General features: G+C 35.1%; 2 protein-coding genes across 4 annotated transcripts; one reads left to right on the top strand and one right to left on the bottom strand.

Moving 5' to 3' along the window:
• The first annotated feature begins 3,501 nt into the window (after window positions 1-3,501).
• LOC123225011 (RGS1-HXK1-interacting protein 1) lies at window positions 3,502-6,387 on the top strand. The gene is made up of 8 exons (XM_044648839.1): window positions 3,502-3,762; window positions 3,852-3,918; window positions 4,315-4,392; window positions 4,864-4,916; window positions 5,242-5,378; window positions 5,462-5,526; window positions 5,948-6,006; window positions 6,123-6,387. The coding sequence occupies exons 1-8, from the start codon at window positions 3,604-3,606 to the stop codon at window positions 6,210-6,212; spliced, it is 708 nt and encodes a 235-aa protein (XP_044504774.1). The 5' UTR covers window positions 3,502-3,603; the 3' UTR covers window positions 6,213-6,387.
• A 174-nt stretch (window positions 6,388-6,561) lies between these two features.
• LOC123225010 (nuclear pore complex protein NUP214) lies at window positions 6,562-20,809 on the bottom strand. 3 transcript variants are annotated; one of them, XM_044648837.1, is made up of 18 exons: window positions 20,524-20,809; window positions 20,224-20,441; window positions 19,467-19,635; window positions 19,045-19,191; window positions 18,684-18,808; window positions 18,199-18,311; window positions 14,239-14,378; window positions 13,506-13,671; window positions 12,665-13,338; window positions 12,339-12,544; window positions 11,549-11,701; window positions 10,969-11,026; window positions 10,661-10,794; window positions 10,457-10,581; window positions 9,668-10,010; window positions 9,059-9,251; window positions 6,989-8,956; window positions 6,562-6,890 (listed from the first exon to the last, which is right to left on the bottom strand). In XM_044648837.1, the coding sequence occupies exons 1-18, from the start codon at window positions 20,726-20,728 to the stop codon at window positions 6,784-6,786; spliced, it is 5,244 nt and encodes a 1,747-aa protein (XP_044504772.1). In that variant the 5' UTR covers window positions 20,729-20,809; the 3' UTR covers window positions 6,562-6,783. The 3 variants fall into 3 exon arrangements, with proteins under 3 accessions (XP_044504772.1, XP_044504771.1, XP_044504773.1); XM_044648836.1 differs by having other exon boundaries at window positions 12,339-13,338; XM_044648838.1 differs by lacking the exons at window positions 19,467-19,635; window positions 20,224-20,441; window positions 20,524-20,809 and adding an exon at window positions 18,452-18,497 and having other exon boundaries at window positions 12,339-13,338; window positions 19,045-19,186.
• Window positions 20,810-21,681: the final 872 nt, after the last annotated feature.

Genomic DNA, 21,681 nt, shown 5'->3' with positions numbered 1-21,681 from the left:
AAACACCCTTGGTTCAAGTTCAACTTGTATAAAAGTAGTTTTGCTTAAGTTTAGATCAAGTTTTTCAAGCCAAAATTAATGGTGGTTCAAGTTAGGGCCAAAAGACTATTTCCCACCCAAAGTATCCTCTAATCTTAAGTTTCCACCTCTTAACTTTGAAAATCTCAAACACCCATTTATAAGTGATTAAAATTAACGGCTTTAAGGATAAAATCATCATTTTATCTGTAATATTAAAAATAAACTAAATTTTAATCTCATTTTCCTCCCCTAAACCTTAAAAACTAAAAGTTTTCCTTTAACACAAGTTTTAAAAAAATGATAGTTTCTCTTTAAGGTTTAGTTTTCATATCTCTGACTTTAAATCCAACGACATCTCTGTTGATGAATATCTCTCAATGTCTCCTCCCCTCTGACGGCCAAGCTTCTCTCATTTGGAAGCTTGTACGACATCAATTAATGTCAGAACTAAACCTCAACTTCATCGAGAAGACCAAGCTATTCATCTTCCCCAACAAAGATGAGACTCTCATCTTTGTCAAGAAAAATGAAAAGGAGTCCGATGAAGATGAGAGATTTTGTCTTCGTCAAGGAAGACAAGAGATCTCGCTTTCATCATGGAGTCTTCTATTGGGATTAGGACTGTCAGTCGGAGGCGAAGATAGTAAGGGAGCGACTGCTGGAGATGACGTTAGCATTTGAAAACTAAACCCTTGGGGGGAAATGTCATTTTTTAAAACTTGACCTATAGGGGAAATTGTTAGGTTTTACGGTTTAAGGGGGAAAAAAAGTAAAATTTTAAGGAGTTAGAGTTTCATTAATTTTAACAACTTATAGATGGGTAAATGGAATTTTCAAAGTTAAGGAATGAAAATTTGAGATAAGAGAATACTTTGGGTAGGAAATAGTCCTTTGGCGATTCTTGTTAAGCTTGAATTGGTGGTTTAAATTCGTAGCTCGATTTGACTTGAATTCATCAATTAAATCAATAATTTAAATTTGTGACTTAAATTAGTGGTTCGAGTTTCACTAACAAAATGATATCGTTTTACTGAAATAATAGGCAAAACCACTTATTTAAGTTATGAGTTCAAATCGAATTGAGCCACAAATTCATACCACTAATTCGAGCTATGAATTTAAACCCAACAAATCATAAATTTGAACCATTGATTCGAGTTATAAGTTTAAGTTATGAATTTGATTCAAACTGTACCATAAATTTGAATTACTTATTTGAGTTATGAATTCAAATTGAACACCTCATAATTTTAATTTGACATGTTTTAAAAAATGAGTTGAATTTTTTAGTTTGAATTTAGTTTAAATTTGAATTAAATGAATTTGAATCAATCTAAATCAAGTTGAACTGGTTTTCAAGGTTGGATTAGTTTTCGAAACTGAATTAATTTGATTTGGATTCAACCTACTTACATCAACATTCTACAATGTGAGTCGTTTTTGCTTTATATATTTAGACTGTTAAATTGAAAAAGGAGACATGGATGAGTTGCATAAGAAGAGAAAAAATGAGTGAAAGCTCTTCATCAATAGAACTGGATACTTGGGGATAAGTACGAATTTAGACCTTAAAGGTGGGAATTAGAAAAACTTGGTTGGGTAATAATCTTATGGCCATATAAAAAATGACTTTTTTGTTAATAAATTACTTTTAACCATAATTAATGCTAATCTATTATTTAAAATAGGAAGTAGTCTAACAATTATATAGTTATAAAATAATATTGTCCTTGCAAATTTGATAGATTTTCAAAATTATCTATTCAAATTTTATGAGAGACATATAAAAATTAAATATTTGACTTACTTCAAATAGTGTTTATGGACCAATCACTATATATGAGGTTTTCACCTATTTAGTATAGTGGGTTTAGCCTGATCAGATCAAAAAAATAACTCTTAACTTAAATAAGGGTTCCTCAAACAAAAGAAAAATGACTAATTCTTACTCGGACAATATCAATAGGACAAATTGTCACCTTTAAGATAAAATATGATACTTTTCTCAACTTTTGTCAAGTGTATTTAGTGAAATTTGTAAATTTTAAAAATAGACACGCTTAAAAGACAAAAATACCTTTTATTACTTTTACTGTTTTCTAAGGGTAAATAAAACTTTTACCCCTAAACTTTCTTAAAAACATTTTCTCCTCCAAATTTAAAAATAAAATAAAATTTAAAACAATTGCCGATACATTTACCATTAACTACTTTCTTTATTCATGCTAAGATAATACAATTTTTAACCCTAATTTCAACCGTAATTGATGCAATTATGAGTTTGAGATTGATAGGAGTTAGTTAAAGTTTTGATTTTTTTTTAAAATTGAATATTTGAACTCTAAGTGATAAATTATTAATTGGGTGAAAAAGGATCATAATTTAAGGGTGTAAATGTGTTAATATATTATGAACTAACAAAAGTACCCATCATTAAAAGAAGCATGTGATTTTTGATGAAAGATGAAAAAAATGTCATTTTTATTTTAAGAATGACAATTTGTCATTTGACACCTAGTGGCAAGCGAAATTGGTTCAATTTGATTTTTGGAAGAATTGAGTTGCATTGAATTAGATTTTTTCACTTGAAAATAAATTTGGTTGAAGAACCAAACCAAATTGCAATTTCTCAATTCTGATCAACTCAATCCGTGGATTGCATTTTAACGTAAACAATTTACTTGGTTGTCTATATATAAAAAATTTTATTTTATTTTTAATTTCAAATCACTTAGTAATACAATAATATATTGCTATTAATTTACAAATTAGTACGTACATCTAATTTTATTGTTTCGACAATATTATTATGTATGATACTTATTTGCCAAACCCTACCCATTATAAGTGATACACCTATATGCGTACTAGCCTTATCTATTATAGTTGAGTGCTTATTAGAGCTTAATATGTCCCCATTTTGCATAAGGATGCATTCAAACTTAGCTTATTGAATTTACATTCAGTTTCAAAAAATTAAATTCGAATTAAAATTTTAACTTGACTTAAATTTAACTTATTTATTTATTTTAATAATATTGTTTCCTTTATAATAATATTATTTATTTTTTCGATAATACTATTTACTTTGGAACAAATTCAATAACACTTTGAATCATTTCAAAGTCAAGCTTGAGCTATGGTTTAAAGGCAAGTTCAAATTCAATAATAATATTATAATTGAGTCGTGCATGAGCCTTGGGGTAAACCCATAAGTCGACCTGACATAATTTATAAAATATTATTAAAAATTTAAAAATATTAAAATATTATAATTTAATAGGTTAACTCGTAAAAACAAATAGGCCCGCTAACTACAAGCTCACGAAGGTAGGACCAAAGGGTCATGACCCATGCTACAGGCTCTTCAGTCCTAGCAAGTTGACCTAACCTGACTCGTCTCATGGGGTGATTTGGGAAATAAATTTAAGGAAATATGGCATATCTCAGAAAAACACCCTACAAATATAAAACTCTTTAAAAACCTGGGATCATAAGAAACATGACGAAGTGGTCCTGTTCTTGTGGTGGGCAAAATAAAATAAGAGCAAAGTGAAGTCGAAGAAGAAGGAAGAGGAGAACATGGTTTCAGAAGGGGAATCGGCAGCGCCATCTAAAGCTAAAGATGCCAAAGAATGGGTGGAGGATCTGCAACGCTCTTTCATTCAATCTAAAGACTCTGCTCTTCTCTCTGCTCGTTCACTTCAACAAAACTCTTCCACCCATTTTCGTTCCTTGCAGGTTTTCAATTTATCCTTCTTCCATTTATAATTTTCTAATTGAAATTTAAATACATTTTTCCTTTATTACTCATTGCTTTGTTTTTCTAGGATTCTGTTCCCCATGCTATAGCAAAGTACACAGCTTACGAACAAGCTTTCCTCAACAAAGTTAAAGGTCACTTCTTTGCTTCGCTTTCGTCTGTTTATTTTGCGTTTTCCTAGTAATTTTATCGACACTCGGTTGAAATCTATGTGGGCATAATTTTTTTTTTTTGTGAACGGGGACCCGCCCGAACTGTACCAAGGGAAGAGTGATTTATCGTGGTATATCGCTAGTCAACTCTAAGCTATTCATGCCCTGCCCTTTACATGTGGGAGGCCATGCTATGTGGGCTTAATTTTCACTGCTTGTTTTTGCTTGCCAGCTAAAGGGTTTTTCAGAAACATGGCTTACAGGATATTCATTTGGGAATTTATTATTATTTTTTATCTTGGTTGCTTCATTATATTAATATGTTTTAATTTAAATTGATGATATTTTGACCAGCTGATTCTTTGGTATTTTTTACAGAGGAGTTAAAGAGTGCACGGGAACACCCTGGTGCTGCTATTGGGATAGGTCTTTCTGCTGCTTTCCTTCTTTTGCGAGGTATCAAGATGCAAATTTGACGCTGGCTTTTTCTGAAGAAAGAAATTGAAAATTCTTGGTTCTTTTACATACTCAATGTAATGATTTTTTATTTTGCCAATTTGGTTATGGTGGTCATGATGAACAGCTATTCAGTTGAACGTATTTATGAGCCCCCGGCATTACTGCCTAACACAGTTTATTATACTTGACTTCAGTTTCATTTGATGACTTGACTCACTAAACGTATGTTTATGCTTTATAATGTTGAATACTACAGAAAATTACATTTACTTTTCCTTTGAATAATGTCAATGGAGGGATTTTTTAATTCTTAGGCTTTGACCTTTCAATTGACCCTCCCTGTATATGCATGTATGGCTATATGCTTTTCTTGCATTTCATACCTTGTGACTACTTTCAGTATATTTTTGTGCATATGTTTATTCTCAATCCTATTTGAATTTATCTCTATAAAGGATTTCTCTGCAGGCCCGAGAAGATTTTTGTTTCGTCAGACGTTGGGTCGACTTCAAAGTGAGGAGGTATTTATCTTCTTTGTTCTATAGAAACTCCGTTCTCCCTATTGAAACTATGAGTGGAAGGTTAAGTATATGTATCTGTCTGCACAATTTGTTAGTAATTTAGTATGGGTACTAGCTAGTTCAGTTGGTTGGATCTTGGGATTGAATTCTGCTCATAGTAAGGTGAAGAGAGGTTTGTTTTAATTTGTAGGCTTGAAAATAATTGAAAATGGAAAGTAAAAAAACAAACATGATTAGTACTTTTGAACTAAGCCTCAGGCCCCCCAGGCTTCATATAATTCAGTACATCATTCTCTTTATTCTTCTGCCACAATTGGTTATGCAGGCAAAGTTTGTCAAGGCTGAGAAGCATGTCAATGAGTTACACCTTTCTGTTGATTTAATGAAGAAGGAGAGCAAAAAACTGCTTGAAAGGGCAAGTCTTGCTGAAAAGGATATGAAGCATGGAGAAACAGAGCTCATGTAAAGTGATCTTCACAACTATTCTCTGTTGCAAAACTCTCATTAACTATCCGTCCTGATCGCTTCAGGTTATATTTTTGTAGGAATGCTGGAAGTCAAGTTCAGCATCTTGCGAAACAAGCTTACAAAGTTGAAGCCCAAGCTGCAGGTAGTACACATTCTTGTTTGCTTTTTCTTTTCCTTTATTATGATGGTACAGTGGGAGGACTGTTAGAGTCTTGGTTTCATATTTTTAAAATTCCCATAAAATTGTCTTGATTATAGAAAAGAATTCTCTTTCCAAAAGGATATGAATTACGGCATTTCACACACAATGCTGTTACCTTTTTTTCCTCCTTCCCTTGAAATAACCTGAAGTTGAAATATAAACTTGTAACTTCAGTTGATTTAACCTTTTTTTTTTTCTAGAATATTTAGCAGAGCTTGATAAGCCAAATATTTGTCACGGTTTGGCTCACTTAGACACCTACTTTTTACTAAAAAAGGTGTTTTGAACAAAAAAAATCTTGGGATGAATTTTCTGTTAACAATGGAAGAATGTGACCGCTTATAATATATGCTTGGTGTAGATTTGATGGAAGGCCTGAGAGAAATCCCTGGTAGGAAGGCATTGAAACTTAGAGCTGAGGTAAATTCAACATCTTCTTCATGCTTACATAGATGTATCCATAAATACCGAAAGCAAGAGTTTTGAGTCTCGATTAATCTTGAGGGCACTTTTTATCTCTCTTATGTTTGAATTAGGTTGCTTCTATGGCTTCACTTCTGAAGAGGCAGAGGGTTGTGCTTGATAAACGGATAATGAAGATCTCTGAGTTAGGAGTTCCTGTTTGATTACATGTAGAATTATTACCAAGTAGTCATAATTTTGATTATGAATTGTGTTAGCAACTTTATGGTTGTTCCGTTTTGATTGAAATAAGAGGGAATGCTGGAATTCTTTTGGGGATATTAATAAATTACCAAAACTGGAGGGAGATTAAACAAATTTGAACTATATTTTCATAAATTACCCTTGTTTCACTTCATATTATAATTTGAGCTGTCTTAAATTCTTGATAAATTGAAGTGTTGTTTAATTGTTTTCATGACATTAAAGACAAATTCATTGAAGAAGCACAAGGCGTGCTAGAAAGTCAGAGATTGGCTAATTTGGTTGAATGTTCAACCCCAAAAAATTTGGTTAATTTAATTAACATTCCCATTTATATCATTCTTGGTATATGCCTTCAGGACGAGTTTAAAGCCCAGTAGCTAACAAATTTGAAGCTAACTAAAACATACTCATTAATATCAGAGTCTGGAACCCAGATCCGTTTCTTCTACAAACAATCTTAAAATCAGTTATTTTTCAAAACTTAATAAAAAAGGACTTCCTCTTCTGATCAACAAAACACAGCCACATCTATTTCCTCATCTGTGTGAAGAGTTCAGGAGGTTTTCCAGTTCCTGCGCTGCCCCCACCAAAAGCTGATCCTTGTTGCCCACCAAATCCCCCGAATCCACCACCACCTGTAAATAAATGATTCAGTATCAAAATGGTAAGCAAAACTAAGTCAAATCCACGACCATCTAAACCAAAAAAAGGAAAGATCAACTAAAACTGTTACCTGCCGCAGCAAATCCACCTCGACCTGAGGCAGCAGCTGCAAAGCCTCCACCTCCACTAGCAGCAGCCATGCCACCAAATCCTCCTCCAGAAGCCACACCTGAAAATCCACCACCACCTGATGCCACACCACCAAATCCCCCACCACCTGAGGCCAAATTAGCAAATCCACCACTACCTGAAGCAACAGCAGCAAAGCCACCAGTGGGGCTTGGAGCAGCAAAACCACCACCAAAACTACTTGCAGAAGCAAAACCCACTCCCGGTAGACCAGCACCAATTTGTCTTGACTGCCCAAATGACCCAAGAACCGACCCCAATGCTTGCTGGCCAGACCCAATCTGGGCTGGCTGGCCAAATCCAGTTTGGGCAGGAGCTTGAGGAGTTGATCCAGTCCCAAGGCCTCCAGAGAAAGAACTGAATGCTGTTGGCTGAGATGGTTGGGAAGAATGTGGAGATTGAAAGCTAATTGATGCAGGCCTAAACAGCTGTCCACTAGGAACTGTCATACTGAAAGGTGAACTTACTGGACTTGTTGCAGCATTACCAAAAGCACCACCAAATGGATTAGATTTGGGAGGATCTGGATTGGGACTTGAGCCAATTCCAAAACCACCAAGGCTTCCCAAGCTAAGCTCAGTCATCTGGCTAGTCTCAGGAGCTTCCTCCTCCATCTCATCCTCCTGTGAAACTGCAATGTCCAAGCTTTCATTCTTGGCACCAGTGGTACTAGCAGAAGTTGGGATCGATGATGCAAATAGAGTGTTTGAAGTATGTGACTGTTCTCGTTGAGCATTTGACGTCACACTAAATACATTACCAGCTGCACTTGTAAAATTAGGCTTGCTTCCAGATGCCAATGAAGTTGGAGTTTCAACTGAAGAGGCAGATGACACTGAAGTTGGAGTTTCAACTGCAGTGGCAGATGACACAGAAGTTTCAGGCTTTGAACCAGATACAACCACACAAGGACCTGACTGCAATGGCCTTGTTTGCATAGTAGTACTCCCTTCTGCTTTTGAAATAAGTTTATCTGTAGAGAGTTGAGACTCTTGTTTAGGAGACTCTGATGTCAAATTCACAGGGGGGGTATCAGATAAGGGCACTGGTGTTTTGGGAGCCTGAACAGGGAAGAAACTAGAAGAGGAAAAAGTCGTAGAGGAAGAAGCTGATACTGAGGATGGGGAAACAATTGATAAGGTAGAAGGTAAGGTCATGGATGTTGAAGAAACTATTGGCTTAACATCTATAGAGGCTTTAGAAGTAGTCAATGACTCACCAAATGGCATTACAGATGATGAGAAAGTTGAAGATAAGGTGGATAATGTGGATGGGGAAGCAGTTGAAAAACTAAACATTGGAGATGATGAAGCAGGTAGCATTGAGAATGCAGAAGAGCTTGATTCTTTTTCACCAGGATTGCTTTTAGTTGCAACATCAAACTGTGCAACTTTTCCAGGAAAGGCAGAAGCAGTGGCTGCCGATGTTGATAATTGAGCATCACGATTTTTTCTAGATTGAAGAGTGCCAGTTTTCATAGGTGTTGGCAGGGGTCTCTCACTTTCAGTTTTTGAATTTGTTGGCACACTCCCTTTAATGTTTAAGTTTGCTGTTTCACTGGTTTTTTTTGACATCGATGGAGCAAATGTAGGCAACACCATAGGGGTTGATGGCTTTTGATTCACACTAGTCCCAGATTGCAAAATTGGCCTGGCCTCACCAATCAAAACTGAAACAGACTTATCAACACAGCTTGATTTGTCTGCAGTGATATCATCTCTAGCATAATTTTGCTCTCCTGTAAGGGGCAATTGCGGAGCCGTATGTGATGATACTGCAGAAGCAGTGTTAATTTGGAACACAGGAAACTTTGGCCCAGTAGATTGTGATGGTTCTACTGGATCATTAGCCCATCTGAACAATGTTGACTTGTTTTCAGAAGTCTGTTGTAGGGAAGTTTCCTGAATACCTGGCAAGGATAAAAATACACAGAGAAAACACCCAATTACTGTTACTAAAAAAGTATTGGTAAACATGTAACAAACATGGCCGGAAATTTTGAATGTCTAACCTTTGTTTCCAGATTGGAATAACGATGATGAAGGTGTTGTTCGATCCTTTGGACGTACAATAGATGCCCCGTCTGACATGTGAGGACTAATTTTCTTGTCAGTCAAGGATAATTTATTTGGAATACCTTTCTGACGTTCTTGCAAAAGCATCCTTTTCACAGTTGTTTTAGGTGGCTCAAAGCTAGCCCAACTCTGAAACATGAACATGCGAATAAATGTACAAAATCCATCAATATCACAAAGAGAGAAAACAGGCTTCCTGTTAAACAAAGATATGTTATATATGCCAAAGATTGGTGGTATATGATTTTTTGTCTCAGTGAAGATTTCCTACATTTCTCAGCCAAACAGAAGACGTGGAAGGGGGACAAAAGAAGAGCAAATTGGGTGCAACAAGTAGTATAACCACACTTAGACAGAAAAACTCTGGTAGGACGAACTGTAAAATTCAGATGGTTCAAGTTGTAAAAGTTATATTACTACTTTTACTTACAATTTGCAGTGTTGGACAGAGCATCAACCTATGACTAGCATGAAGATAAATACATGGAAAAGGATTTCAATGTACCAGGTAAAAAACCAAAAAACACAATCCAAGAAAAAAATACCCTGTCAAGTGAGTCTCTCCTCCTCCTAGCAGTTTCTGGATCATAGCTTTTCATAGCACTTGATTGGCGTCTCCTGGAACGATCTTCTGTAGCAGCAGAACCAGAAGAAAGTAGAAGTCTTTTCATTGAAGAGGGATCACTAACTTTTGCATCAGGAGAGCTAAAAGAGGCATCATATGGGATTCCAATTATTTCAAATAACTCCTTTTTTACATTTTGTTGTTTTGCAGGAGACTCTATACTCAGAACACCCATTTGTTTGGAAAGGCGTTCAGAGAGTAGCTCTGCAGCTGCTAATTGTGAACTCATTGTGGTATGCAAGCTATGCAGTGATTGAATACACCTGCAGAGATGCACAGAAATAAGAGAATCATGATTGATAAATTTATAAAGCTCAAATAATCCGCTCTTCCATCTACTTCATACAAGTTCACAAGAATCATAACATTTTATCAATCAATATCATAAAAGCTAAGCACTTTCCTTTTAGGTTGGCTGGTGTAAAAAAAAAAACTTAAATCAAATGCTTAAGCTAGTTATCAAGACCAAAAAATTAATAATTGATTCATATAAATAGTGGACATATGATGGATCACACCAACAGAAATACAAATGTAAGTACATCTATACATGGAGAACTGAATCTCAAACCCTCTGTTTTGATACTGTGCTACCATTTGACTCAAAAGCTTAAACTATTTAGTTACAGCCCAACATTTATATTCAAGTATTATCAGTTGGAAGCATTTATACCAATGTGGCACATAGATTGATCAATAATAACCATACCTTGAAAGCCCAACTTTGCTCAGTGGAGCTCTCCAACCCACATGAAGGCCATCATTTTCACCAAATTTATTGAGCTCAAGGGTGTTAAAATGATTCTCCAACTCAATTAATTCATTGGTCAAATCCTGTAAGGCAGAAAACATTAACACAATTCAATCTGGTGTTGGACACATCAGCCACTTGTGAAATCTTTTGATGATATACCTGATTTAATTGTAACATATGTCGCCTCTTCAGCTCAAGTTCAGGACTCAACTTCTGGCGATTCCAGAGGTCCCAATATCGGCCATCAGAAGCTTGCTTAACAATGCCTTCCACGTATATTTTCCTTGCCAAAACTGAAAACCAGTTTTACACCCATTTGGTAAAACATTTGATATGTTAACTTCAATTTCTGTTTCTTTTTGAGATCTTTCTTAACAAAATTTACAGTTCCTTCCAATATTCTTAATATCTGCTTAACAAGGTGTTGATTCCTCTGCACACGTCAATGTTTAAAGATTAGAGAGTACCTTGAACAGTTTTATCAAGAAGATTCTGGATCTCTTCAAGCTGTTTGTCCATTATGCTCTACAAATTTGCAAGGCAATCAAGATAAGAGCTGGGTAAAACACTAAACAAGTTACTTTATGAAAAAGCATGAACTCATCAACATGTTTAGGACACATTAATGTAGTACCTCATCACAAATACAAGGAATAGTGCACAATGATACTAATGAGCTAGGGGCGAGCCCTCCTAATCTATATTTTTCTAGGTTATCTGAGTTTTATTTATCAAGATAATCTAGATAAATTCAGATTTTCATAATTATTTCCAATAATTAGCACAAGTAGATTGCTATTTTTCTAGTTTTTTTTATTCAAAGCCTCCTCAATAATCAAGTTGGACAAGGTCTTTCTTGGAAAAAAGCTACCTTCAAGTTGAACTTATGATTGAGTTCAATGATGCTTATGTTTTATTAGAACAAAGAGAACTTTTGCAAGTTATCTATCGCCTTTACTACCCCAAATTCTTGCACATTCGAAGATATATATATATGTCTGTAAAAATGATAGAAATAAGATACAAGTCATTGGTGCGAAAGATCACCCTCCACATTTGGCACTTTTCAGAAAGAGTCGCGATACCCTGCTCCAATTCTTCAACTTTACTTTTCTGAGAAACAGTGCAGGCATCCCTAAAGCCACCTCTCTCTTCTATTGACTGCAGAAGTGCATCCAACTCCTTTGTCATATCTTTAAGCTGTTAAATGGAAGGAAAGAAAAAGGATGATAAGAGGTACTAAAAAGAACAGAAATCAACTTTCAAAATTAAAAGTCACCCAACCCAAAAAAAGAAAAAAAAAAAACAACAAAGAGAAAGATAACTACACAACATGAACAAACAAATGCAAAGAAAAACACAAATGATGCTGAACAAGATGCATCACCAGAATGCATGGGCATGTAATGTACATGGAGAAAGGAAGATGAGAATGGTAGACTTTCATTTTTTAATCAGTGAGCAAAATCATCAGAAGAAACAAATAGAGTTAAAGCATGGTTTTCACTTTTTTCAAACATTACAAATATAATTAGCAATTGTGTGCTAGTATATGATGCTTGCTAAAATTTAAAGCACAGTATAGAAAATTTAATCTCAGTCACTGCTGCACAGATATTTACCTAAAAAAACCCAGAGATATCATTCTATACTACAGGCTTTAAATTTTCACAAAGTTGTCAAGGTAAAAGGAAAATCTTTCCACATTCAGATCAATTGATTAGAATGTTGTTTAATAACTATATAAACAACAAGAAAGAACATATATAAAGCTGCTCATCACCCAGATACAGGGAAATGTGAAAAGAGATGAGAAGAGAACATAAGATGTTCATACATTGCCAGACTGTTTTGATAAGTTTGGTTCTGAATTCGGCATTCCTGAGACAGCAGCTTTGTAGTCATCTTTGGAAGGAAAAAGCTTATTGTTGTGAGACTTTCCTGATGCAAAATTTATCTGTGTTGAAGATTGTACACTACGCATGGAAGGTAATGACTCAATTTTCCCTATCTGTGTTGAAGCTCTCTGCTCATCACCCTGGGCTGGTCTAGTAGAAAAATTGACTGATGATATTGTACCAGTGGCATCCTTCCAGGGGAAAGGTTTCCAAGCAGAAACATTTGCAGCACTTACAATAGTGTCAAAATTTTCAGAATTTTTACCTTGAATGTGACTTGAAGGTATAACTGGTGATTTGACTTTAGATTCGTTCACAAATATGTTTTTCCCACTTGACCATGATTGAGATGATGCATTCTGTAAGCTAAATGATCCAGTTTTTCCAAGCAACTCCTTACCAAACTCAAAGCTTTTTGGTAAATCCTTCTGGTTTGATATGCTAGGGGCATCAGTTGGAACTTTTCCTGCAAAAACAGAAAATCCCGATCCAAACCCTGTAGTGTTATGATCGCCTGAATTCTGAACTGCATAAGAAGGTTCCTTGCAGTGAGAAACCTTAGAAGATGGCTGCCCCAAATCTGTGCTTTGCTGCACAGAGAGCTGTACCTTTTGATCTCCTGTACCTTCCAAATCCTGGTTTCCAATTGTGGTACCTTTATGGGGTATCTGATCGACAGGGGTAGATATAGAACTCTCATAATTGGCAAACGGCCTCAGGCTGTTTTTGGCAGAATTTTCTCTACCACTAGCCATGTTAAGTTCCTTTAAGTACAAGTCCTGCGACTTTGAACGAATAGGTACTGCTTCTTCATTTGGTTCCCCTAATCCAGATGAAAGTTTAGGCAATTCACATTCCCCAGTTACCACACCAGGAGTATCCTCTTCCTCATCGGAAAGGGTGGACATAACACCAGGCGAAGCTGTTGTTCCTGAAAGACTACAGCTACAATCAAGTCAGTCTCAACTAAAGAGAGATATAGCATACACAAGCTAACAATAAAGCAAGGCTGCTTAGCCCCTTGAAAAATGGATGAGATGTGTGCTAGAGCAGTGGAAAAACATATTGTTCTTCAAAAGAAGAGATCAAAACAACAGTGTAAATACCTTGCAACATGGAACATATTAAGCTTTCCTTCAAGAGTAAGACACATAAGAATACAGAATGGTGAAAGTTCATTCTCTTCTTCAACTCCAAGTTTGACTTTGACTTTTCCATAGAGGGAAGCTCTATCAATGCAAAGTCCCATGATCAAATTATCATCACCATTATCTGTAGCAAAGGCCATTTAACCAAGAGCGCATCACATCAGAATAAGAACATCCACACAAAAGCATAAACTAAAATCCAACAAATATAAAAATATTAACAAATAAATTTTAACAGGAGGGATCAAAGAGCTAAAAGTGAGCATAAATGCTTTACATGCTATCCATATTCTGAACTAGGTTAGACACAAACTTGGTTGACTAAAGTATGAATAGATGTCTGCCAAAAGCCATTAAAGTGATATACATGAGAGATGAGACAGTAAATATCATAAAGATCAACATTAGTAAAGATCATTTATATTATTAATATTTGATGACTATGTTCAATACTTGGATCATTTTAAATTTGGGTCAACATAACAAGAAGTTTTCAACCTCATAGAGATCTAGTACACGATACGCCATCGTAGTTTCATCTCCAACAAGACATATTAACAAAACAAAAGTTTGCAGAGTAATTACTCATAGTCCCCTATGCACAAAGAATGTTGTGATCAAATAAAAAAACACTTTTGCCATTTGTATCAAGTCCACAAAAAAAAAAAAAAAAAAAAAGAAGTTTAAGCACCTTGAAGCTCAATCCTTGGGAGCCACTTATCTCGGTCAATATCAACAACTGCAACATCACTCCCTTCGTTACCCACTGACCAACCAAGTAACACAATATGCTCATCTGTATTCTTTCTATTAGCAATAATTGCAAGCTCACTGGAATTACAAACAGAAATAAAAGTTAACTTAAATGCTACCAATAAATTCAAAACCAAACCAGAAGATTAAAAAACATGTTAAGATAATACTTTCCAGGATTTCCTAAAAGGAAGGATAACAAACAAGACTTATCACTGTCAATAATTCGAGTTCAATCAAATCAATCAAATATACAACATAAAAGGCGTAGAATTCTCAGAATATAATAAATTCTGACCCTTTTGAGTTACTGAAGAAAATCTAACAATTTTAGGACATTACTGTAAGGTCGAGGAAATACATAGAAAGGTAATTTTCATTTATTTTTTTTAGAGATATAGCCCAATTACAGACCGCACTAGGTGGTTTATTTTTTATACAGGGCTTCCTTTGTAGGGGAGGTAATTACAAAAATTTGATAATTTTTGTTTTATAAAAACTCTTAATTTCTCCCAAAAAAAGGGTGGTCAACATTTTTTGAAACAGATTACCAAATGATATGAAAGGTCAACAAACCTCTGTACACCAGAAAACAAGTAACAAGAATCCTTTAAAATGAAAACCATTGTCTGAAAAAGTACGATTTATGACTTTCAGAGCAAACAAAAGGTACAAGTTAAAGCATTGTTAGGCCCCTAAGTAGGTGATTTAGAGATTTAGGATATTAGGATTTATTAGGTATAGTATTAGAAATATGTTATCAATTAGGAATATTAATTTATTAGGAATTAGTAAACTGAGAGTCCAATTAGTTTAGATTTTTAATTATATAAACGGCAAGGTTTTGGGGAGGATTAGGGAGAACATTTTGAGAATCTATTTTCAACTTGGTGTTGTATTCTGGGGAAGGCGCACCATCAGAGTCTCTTGGCAAAGAGTCGGAGATTTTATCCTTATGATTGTAATTCTTATTTTTCACTTTAATAAAAATTCATTACATTCAATATTAAAATTTAGAATTCCAATCATACAATCTGAGGTTTCCAATAAGTGGTATCAGAACCTCATTTCAAACCTATGGTGTAGACATGGCAAATGGGTAGGGTCGTGGGACAAATGGGGTCAGTTGGCTCAAAATAAGAAAAAATGGCCCAGCTCAATACTATAGCGGGCTATAGACTTTCAGGGTTAGGCCTTGGGTCTGGGCATCGGGCCTACAAGTTAGCCCAACCCGCTATTGTTTACATAATCATAAAAAAATTAAATAATTAAATAATAATTATAATATAAAAATTATTTTTTTATTAAAATTAACGGACTGGTCTATTTAAGCCCTGAAACTATATACATAGAGCTAGGCCATGGGCCATATATATTTTTCGAGCAAGGTTAGGCTAGGTCGGGCCAGTCCGACCAAATGGGTCACGCCAAAACCGGCTCAGCCCAGCCCAGCCCACTGACACATTTACTATAGTGCATACAAAAATGGAGAATAGAATGAAATCCGTGGAAAAGGAATCGAGGTGTTAAAGGAGCAGTTCCAAAAGGTGGAGAAACCATAGGAATTTCAATTCCAAAAACTGGTAGACAAATTCTTAGACATTTTGATGATAAAAGACATGTTGGCTACAATAGGAGGGAAACATGATACGACTACTTGGCTCAAGAACAAACTGCACCCTATTCGGAATCACCACCCTACCCACACTGATTCAACATTCCACTGCCATCATCCAACTCATTGCACACCAACATTAACGATCACCCAATAGTTGTCCCTACCTTCTCAAGCCAAGCCTCACATCATTCCAACCTAAGTAATTCACAATCCAGTCCCTATGACCACCACACCTTTCACCAAGACGACCCTACCAACTCATCAATTTCAACCTCACCAAATTTCATCCAGTCAATTTCATAGCTAAGCTATAACCAAGCATTAAATCAGACCTCCACTCAACCACACAATCAAACCCACAATCCAACTTACCATCAAACCCATAATCAAACAACAGCCCCAACTTCACCCGCCAACAAAATAGCCCCCAATTTTGTTGCAACTTTGCAAAAATTGGTCCCATAGCCATTCATTCGAAATTTCTCAGCCACAACACATTCTCACTTTTGTCTAGCCACATCCTTGTCCTTTGCAACCCCAATTACAACGTGATGTTTAACCATACCCACTATCGAAACAAACAAATCACAACTTAACAACACAACAACCTTAGAGAGATCTCTCTCCAATTACATCAATTTAACAAAAAGAATAAGCTCATCAAATTCCCTGTTTGTACAATTGTCAAGCAATCTTTGCCCTCCTCATCCTCCTTGTCAAGCTCAATGTCAGCGTTCGATTTAGTGGCCATGATTATTAAAGGACAAAAGGTCAATACCAATGAGTCATTGAAATTGTTGACAGTTAAAGAGTTAGAAGTTGAAGTTGAAGTTGAAGTTGATGACAAAAAGGCGATGGTCAAAATCTTGTAAGGTACCTAAACGGTTACTGTTAAAGGTTGTGCTAAAGCCTTCATAGTCACGACGAAGCGCGATATGAGAAAGAAAAATTTAAAGTCATCGATCTAGATGGTATGTGATTGATGATGATGAATACCATGAGAAATTGAAGGAAAGTTTGGCGCATTTCTTCTTGGTTACATACAGAGATGGGTGAGCCAACAAATATTGCGGTCAAGTTCAATAAATGGTTTACAAGGGGGAAAAGAAAAAGGGAAGCAGTTATAGAAACTTAAGTAAGTATGGAGTGTTTGGTCTTGGTAACAAGCAAAATGAACATTTTAATAAGGCTGCCAAGGTGGTGGATCATATCCTTGTGAAGCAGGGAGCAAAACTAGATCAGCGCATTGAAGATGATTTTTCTGCATGGTGAGAAATGTTGTGGCCCGAGTTGGATTAGTTACTTTGAGATGAAAATGAGTTGACATTTGTTACTACCCCTTACACCGCAACTAAATCAAAATATTGGGTTGTATGTTATGACCTTGTAGATGCACCACCTGAGGATAAAAAAGTGGCGCAATGCCAATGGTCATACTCCACAAGCACCACCAAAAGTGTTGAGCATCATGATTGTTCATGATGCTCAGCACTCTTGTTGGTTTACTTTGGCAATACAAAGGGAAATTCATACTCCACAAGCACCACCAAAAGTGAAGTTATCATGATTGGCCTAGTTACAATTTCAACAAGCTTTATCATAAATCAACTCAAATACAAGTAAATAAAAGGTACAATATGTTTAATTGAAATGAAATGAGGGCAATACTTCCATTTGACTTTGGGTGAGTTCGACTAAAACTTATTGTTCCTATATAATTAAAAACCTTGAAGGAGATCACCTCTAAAATATCATGCTTATTTTCATTAGAAAAAAACAAATTTTAATGAAAAGTAAAAAATTGTCTAAACAGTAAGAAGTATTCTCGGTATAAAGGTATTTTCCCAATGTTTGAATGCAACCAACTCAATTTATTTCATAGGTTTTGGAACAAAGTTTCATTTCACTATCTTTTGATAATAAGTTTTATTTCACAATCTAAATTGCATTCTTCGTCTCCATGAAAAATTATGTTTCCAATGTAAATTTGTGATCATTATCAAGTCCAAATTCTCTTAAATTATTTCCCCTGAGAAATAAGTGAATTTTCCAAGCAAAACAATACAGGTTAGACTTTATATCTAAATAATATAAACTAGTCAATAAATTCTACAAAATTTTAATTGCTAAAAATGCTAGCATATGCAATTGTCACATTGAATGTTAAAAAAGAAGTAAGATATGAAACTCAGATACATTTAGTGATAACGAATGGCAGACATTAAAAGAACTTTAAAACAAGCAAAGAAAAATTCAGGAATGTGAACAACATCAACATACCATTGTTTTAAGTAGCTCAAGAATAAATAAGGTCCATTGCCAAAGGGCACAATGTCATCAATGAGACCTGCAAACAAATTGTAGAAGGACAAGACAACTGGCTTGGAAGAAGCCTGAAAGAAATATAAAAATCAACATGTGATGCAAGAATATATCAATAAAAATTATTATCATTATTATTGACGTTACAAAATATGTGGTTGCATCCAATGGAGTGATCAATAAACTAATAAAAGGAGTAGATTGCCCCTACCCTAATAATTGGTATTTGCACACGATTGGTCCATACATTTGGCCATCTGTGGAATGTAGATTTAAAAGTAATTATAAGAGCTTAATTATGTGTCTGGAGTAAATCATCTAAAGTATTGTGTCCTAACAACTACTCCAACTCAACATTTGCTAAAACTCTTAAATCATCTAATTAAAGCATAAGCGTTGCAATTATACATTCAAAATTTATAAGCATGGGGATAGTTACTAACTTCAGTAATCTTGCCATCTTTGCTTTTGATAACTTGGACAAGGTAATTTTCTTCCTTCCCATCTTCGGTTAACCGAAAGCATCCTATGATTATACAATCATGACGAACCCACCTGATAGAATCCACTGAAGCAACCATCCAAAAAAATTTTAGTTTCAGAAGTTGATAATGCAGAAAACTTTTGATAGAAGAAGATCCAAAATTTTATTTCGACAAGACAAATGTCTCTTCAAGGATCAACAAGATGCAGTTGGCCTTTCCCTTGGCCAACAAATATGTGAAAAAAAAAACAAATATGGAAGTCTTTTTTCTGAAAATCAGACACATAATAGAAATATAGAACACATAAAATTAGTTTTACCTTTTACTCTGCACTGTACATCAGAATCATCAACCCATGACTTGAATGATAGTGATACACACAATCTTTCCTTGAACTTAGATGACAGAATACTAAGAGTACTCTCCTTTGCCACAGCAACAAATTTCCCTTTTACACTCCATTCAACTATTACCCAAAAAAAGCCAATAAAACAAGGGTTAAACACAAATCGTATAAGTGCCCTGACATCTTGTTACATGCTAAGGGCTTTTCAATGGGCACTCTTAAAAATTCAGTAAGAGTCAATAATCACTAGTAATACCTCCTAGGGGAAAGAAAGTCACACAGTAAATGCCATAAAACACAAATGGAGAAGAGCATCATATCAACAAGCATTCAACAAACTAACAGTCAATAGCTATATTTCCAAATGGAGAACAAGAATAAAATTTAAAATATACCAGCATCGATGTTGTCCATCACATGCTGAAGAGGGTCATCAACAACTCCATTATAGAGCTTCCCAAGATTTGAAAGCACAAGAAAAGAATTTTCTGCTTTTTTAGACCAATGTATGTCCTTTACATAGTTTGATCCATCAAGAGAACAGGAAAAAGATGGTTTCACTTCCTACAAAATAAGAGCAAAGCCATAAATGACATTTCTCAAATAGTCTAATAGTTCATAAATATTTTCGAATAATAATAATTCCACGCTGCCATCATTGTCTCTCTGGGTACTTGAAAAGAGTTGTCAGCATATTAGGTTCCTCCCCAAACAAACAGAACCCTGAATTTTAACAGGGGATTTTTTTCTGACAGGGTGAGTTACTGAAAAAGCAATACTACTCTTTCCAGTTTCAATTCTTTTAAGTTTAAGAGACTTTATACATTTCAACTACCCTGCTATTCAAATGTCCATAGCCTAAAATCACCTCAAATGAAAAACTAGAAATATGGCTTTTTAAGAGTTGTATCATTCCTACTGATGTAGCTGAAAATTATGGCTCTTTTGCACATAGAATCCTGTTATTCATACTCCTGAAGCTTCCCAAACTTACTTTCAATTTTTAACTGGGATTGCTTTCAATTTTTAACTTGAATGCATATCAATGGTACAAAAACTGATAATTAATTCAAATTTGGCGCAATTCCAGCTATAAATTTTACGCGGTTCCAAAACAAGATAATCCCACAAACATAGAAGACGTTGGCCTACCTTATTGAGAAGCGACGGGACAGAAAAGAAATGAATATCCGGGGAGTGCGAAAGAGAAACAGCAAGCGTGGACTCATTGATAGACAAAGCCAAAACGTTAACATTCTTAAATGAAACATCCACAACACTCAACTCCTGTATACAAATGCCTTTATTTCCCTTATACTTAATCTCCTTGGCCGCGTCAATCACGTCTTTGGTCTTTGCCACACAAAACCCTAACCAAAATTTCGAAACACAATCAACAAACTGATCATTAATAGAACAAAAAGCTTCAGATAAAAAGGGAGAAGTAGTGACCAGAGGAGTGGGCAACGAAGATTAGATGGGAACGCTCGGAGACGGCGAGAGGAAGAGATGGAGGGTTTTGAAGGTCAAATTCGGAATTTTCATGTTGTGATAATTTGATTGGAATTGAATCGCCAATCTTATCGAAGAAGAAATCGGTGGTTTCGATGTGGTCTCCTTCAATCTCTTCTTCTTCTACTTCAATTGGAGTCACCATTTTCGCAGGCTAACCGGGCGGGAAGAAGAAGATGAGTCTGAGTTTGAGCCTTGAGGGGTTTAATAGTTACTGCATATAGATGGCATAAACCCTCTTATATATTTATTTGTTAATTATTTAATTATTCAAAATATTTTGGGCCATGTTTTAGGGGTTAATACGAAAATAATTAATCTCCCAATTTTGTACCCACATAATCCTCCGATTAAAGTTCCATTGAAATACCCCATCATATTAATTCAATTTTCCTTTACACTTTCCCATTTCCATGGGTTAGGTTCAAATTTCATCTTTTTATTTTTGACAAAATGTTAACCAATAATTGATAACACAATACTTAAAGTTTGTCGATTTTGAAATCATACTATAAACTATTCTCGACTTTTTTCTTCATTTTATTTCCCGTTGATAATTGATCTCCATAATTATTGCTCTTAATAGAGGTTGTTCGTGATTATTATTGTTCTTGCCATCAAACTTGACATGATGTTCATTCAATAATATGGGGAGAAAAAAGGTTAGAGTAATGTTCCTTGGCTACATTGTAGAGATTTGATTAATGTAATTATTCATTATTTCAGAGTTTTAGAATGAAATTATTGTGTATAGGTTTGAATATGGTTGTTGTTTTGGTGATTGACTTAAGAATGTGATTACAATTAAAGATAGTAGTAACTTGTTTCCATGAGATTGAATAAATTTAGGCAACATAGGTGATATAATGATGTGTTTTGTCACTTGACCTAAGTTACCTTTGGAGGGGTAAGTGTAAGAATTTAAAGTAATGAGGGCTCATTGAAAATTGTTGCTAGATGCTTTTACTAGGCACTCAACACAAAGTGTTTAGACAAATTGTTATGGAACTTATTTAGTGAATTTGGGAGGTTAATTTAAGGATCTAAAAATATTGGGGTAAGTAGATTTTATGAATTTACCAGCCACTTTGGTGCATT

The sequence above is a fragment of the Mangifera indica genome, chromosome 9 (assembly GCF_011075055.1).
Source record: "Mangifera indica cultivar Alphonso chromosome 9, CATAS_Mindica_2.1, whole genome shotgun sequence".
Taxonomy (NCBI): Eukaryota; Viridiplantae; Streptophyta; class Magnoliopsida; order Sapindales; family Anacardiaceae; genus Mangifera; species Mangifera indica.
The sequence above is the reverse complement of the archived record's forward strand: the minus strand, read 5'-3'. Positions and strand labels throughout refer to the sequence as shown.